Here is a 1,928-nt window from a genome sequence, read left to right on the forward strand (position 1 = left end):
CATTCCTACAGTAAAGCATGGAGGTGGTAATGTCCTGTTAAGGGGGAGTTTCTCTGAAGCAGGGACTGGAGCAATTGTCAGGATAGAAGGAAAAATGGATGGAGCAAAATACAGTCAAATTCTTGAGGAAAATCTGCTGCCCTCAGCCAGAAAGTTGTCAATGGGAAGAAGGTTTACTTTCCAGCATGACAATGACCCAAAGCACACAGCAGAACTGACACACAGTAGTTGAATGAGAAAAAGGTGAATAAATGATCTAGTCAGAGCCCAGACTTAAACCCCACTGAAAATCTGTGGAATGACTTGAAGACTGCAGTTCACAAACGCTCACCATCAAATTGAACTGAACTTGAGCAGTTCTGCAAAGAAGAGTGTGCGAATATTGCAAAGTCTAGATGTGCAAAATTAGTAGAGACATATCCCAACAGACTAAAGGCTGTAATTAAAGCAAAAGGTGGTTCAACAAAATACTGACACAAGGGGGTGATCTTTTTTCCAACTCAGTGATTCTATTTTTTTGTTATATCTTTCACTTGGATGTTATAAGTTGCACTGAGTAAATACATCTGAAACAAAAATTGTGGCTGTCTTCATTTCAGGCAGCAAAGCAACAAAATGTGATCATTTTAAAGGGGGGTTATTCTTTTCTATAACCACTGTATAAAATTAATCAGGGAAAATGGTCATAAAATAAGAGATATTTAATTAACTTTAGCATATTAAACATATTTTAGCACGACTTTGATTTGCCATTGTCATTTTAAAAATGATGCTACTTCCACTTGTTAAAAGCCTATATATCCTAAGGAAACCAGGCTGTCTGACTATTGAACCCATTTAACACCCTTAGAAACACCCTTCTTTTTCCTTCATAGTTTCTGGGAAGATGGTGAGCCCAACAACCATGTTAATGAAGACTGTGGCAACATGGTAAAAACAAATGTTTTAAGCCGTGTGGCTACAAAGAGCTGGTATGACGCTCCATGCTACATGTCCTTGCCCTGGATCTGTGAGAAGCTGGTGTCCTCTTGAACTTCGCTCCTACCATCATCATCATCTTCACCACCAGCATCAACAGACATTCATTGATCATTAGTAATACAAGCTGTAATGAAATTTCCATAGCATTTAGAATGTCTGGTCTCAGGGTTTTCAGTGTTTCAAACTTTAAATGACTAACTGCAGTCATGGGTCAAAAAAAAAAAAAAAAAGCAATTAACTTTTTATTTTAATCTGACACCATATGTGCATTAACCTACATTTAGCTATGCATTTTAACACTGGACAATTTAGTGAATTTATTAACTGCTCAAATATTATTAAACAAATCTATTGAGGCTGATTAAAACCTTTTTTATGTTAAAAAAAAAACATTTGTATGTAAGAACATATTGTCTGTCTTTTCCTAAACGACTAAACATTTTTTAAATTCCTTATAAATGTTTTCTATGCATTTTTGGGGGTAACCAATAACAATGTAATAGTCATTTTATATAAATATCTATTTTTTCTTATAAATTTGGGAATGTCTGGCAGTTCCACTTACACTCAGTAGGGCGCAGCATTGAGTCAAGGTTTTGATCATAACAGTACAATACGATAAGTCGATACCTGGTTTATTTTCCTTCATTAATATTGACAAACCTATCTCTGTAATCCGAATGTTACAAATAATCACAGAAATCCGTGCCTTTGTTGTTGTTTTTCTAGACTATGCATCACTTTAGTTAAGATTCATTTTAAGAACAAACAAGATTACGTAATCAGATTACTTTTTTCAAGTAACTAGTAAAGTAACGCATTACTTTTTAATTTACAAGAGAATATCTGAGTTACTTTTTCAAATAAGTAATGCAAGTTACTTTTTTTTTCAATGTATTGATTGACAGCTCTCCTGTGCCCATGTTGAGAGAAATCAGAAGATGTTA

At 34.6% G+C, this 1,928-nt stretch overlaps 2 protein-coding genes across 2 annotated transcripts in view; one reads left to right on the top strand and one right to left on the bottom strand.

The window, feature by feature from the left end:
* The window catches only part of LOC107753860 (CD209 antigen-like protein C), a 10,386-nt gene extending 8,633 nt beyond the window's left edge, over positions 1-1,753 (top strand). Inside the window, exon 6 of the mRNA XM_016570136.1 lies at positions 876-1,753. Coding sequence (XP_016425622.1) covers positions 876-1,032 — 157 coding nt within the window. The 3' untranslated portion in view covers positions 1,033-1,753. The remainder of the gene's footprint in view (positions 1-875) is intronic.
* Positions 1-1,928, bottom strand: part of LOC107753849 (pyruvate dehydrogenase (acetyl-transferring) kinase isozyme 2, mitochondrial-like) — a 14,114-nt gene that overhangs the window by 3,248 nt on the left and 8,938 nt on the right. The window lies entirely within an intron of this gene.

Source organism: Sinocyclocheilus rhinocerous, unplaced genomic scaffold, assembly GCF_001515625.1.
Source record: "Sinocyclocheilus rhinocerous isolate Xijiao unplaced genomic scaffold, SAMN03320098_v1.1 scaffold612, whole genome shotgun sequence".
In the NCBI taxonomy this organism is placed as follows: domain Eukaryota; kingdom Metazoa; phylum Chordata; class Actinopteri; order Cypriniformes; family Cyprinidae; genus Sinocyclocheilus; species Sinocyclocheilus rhinocerous.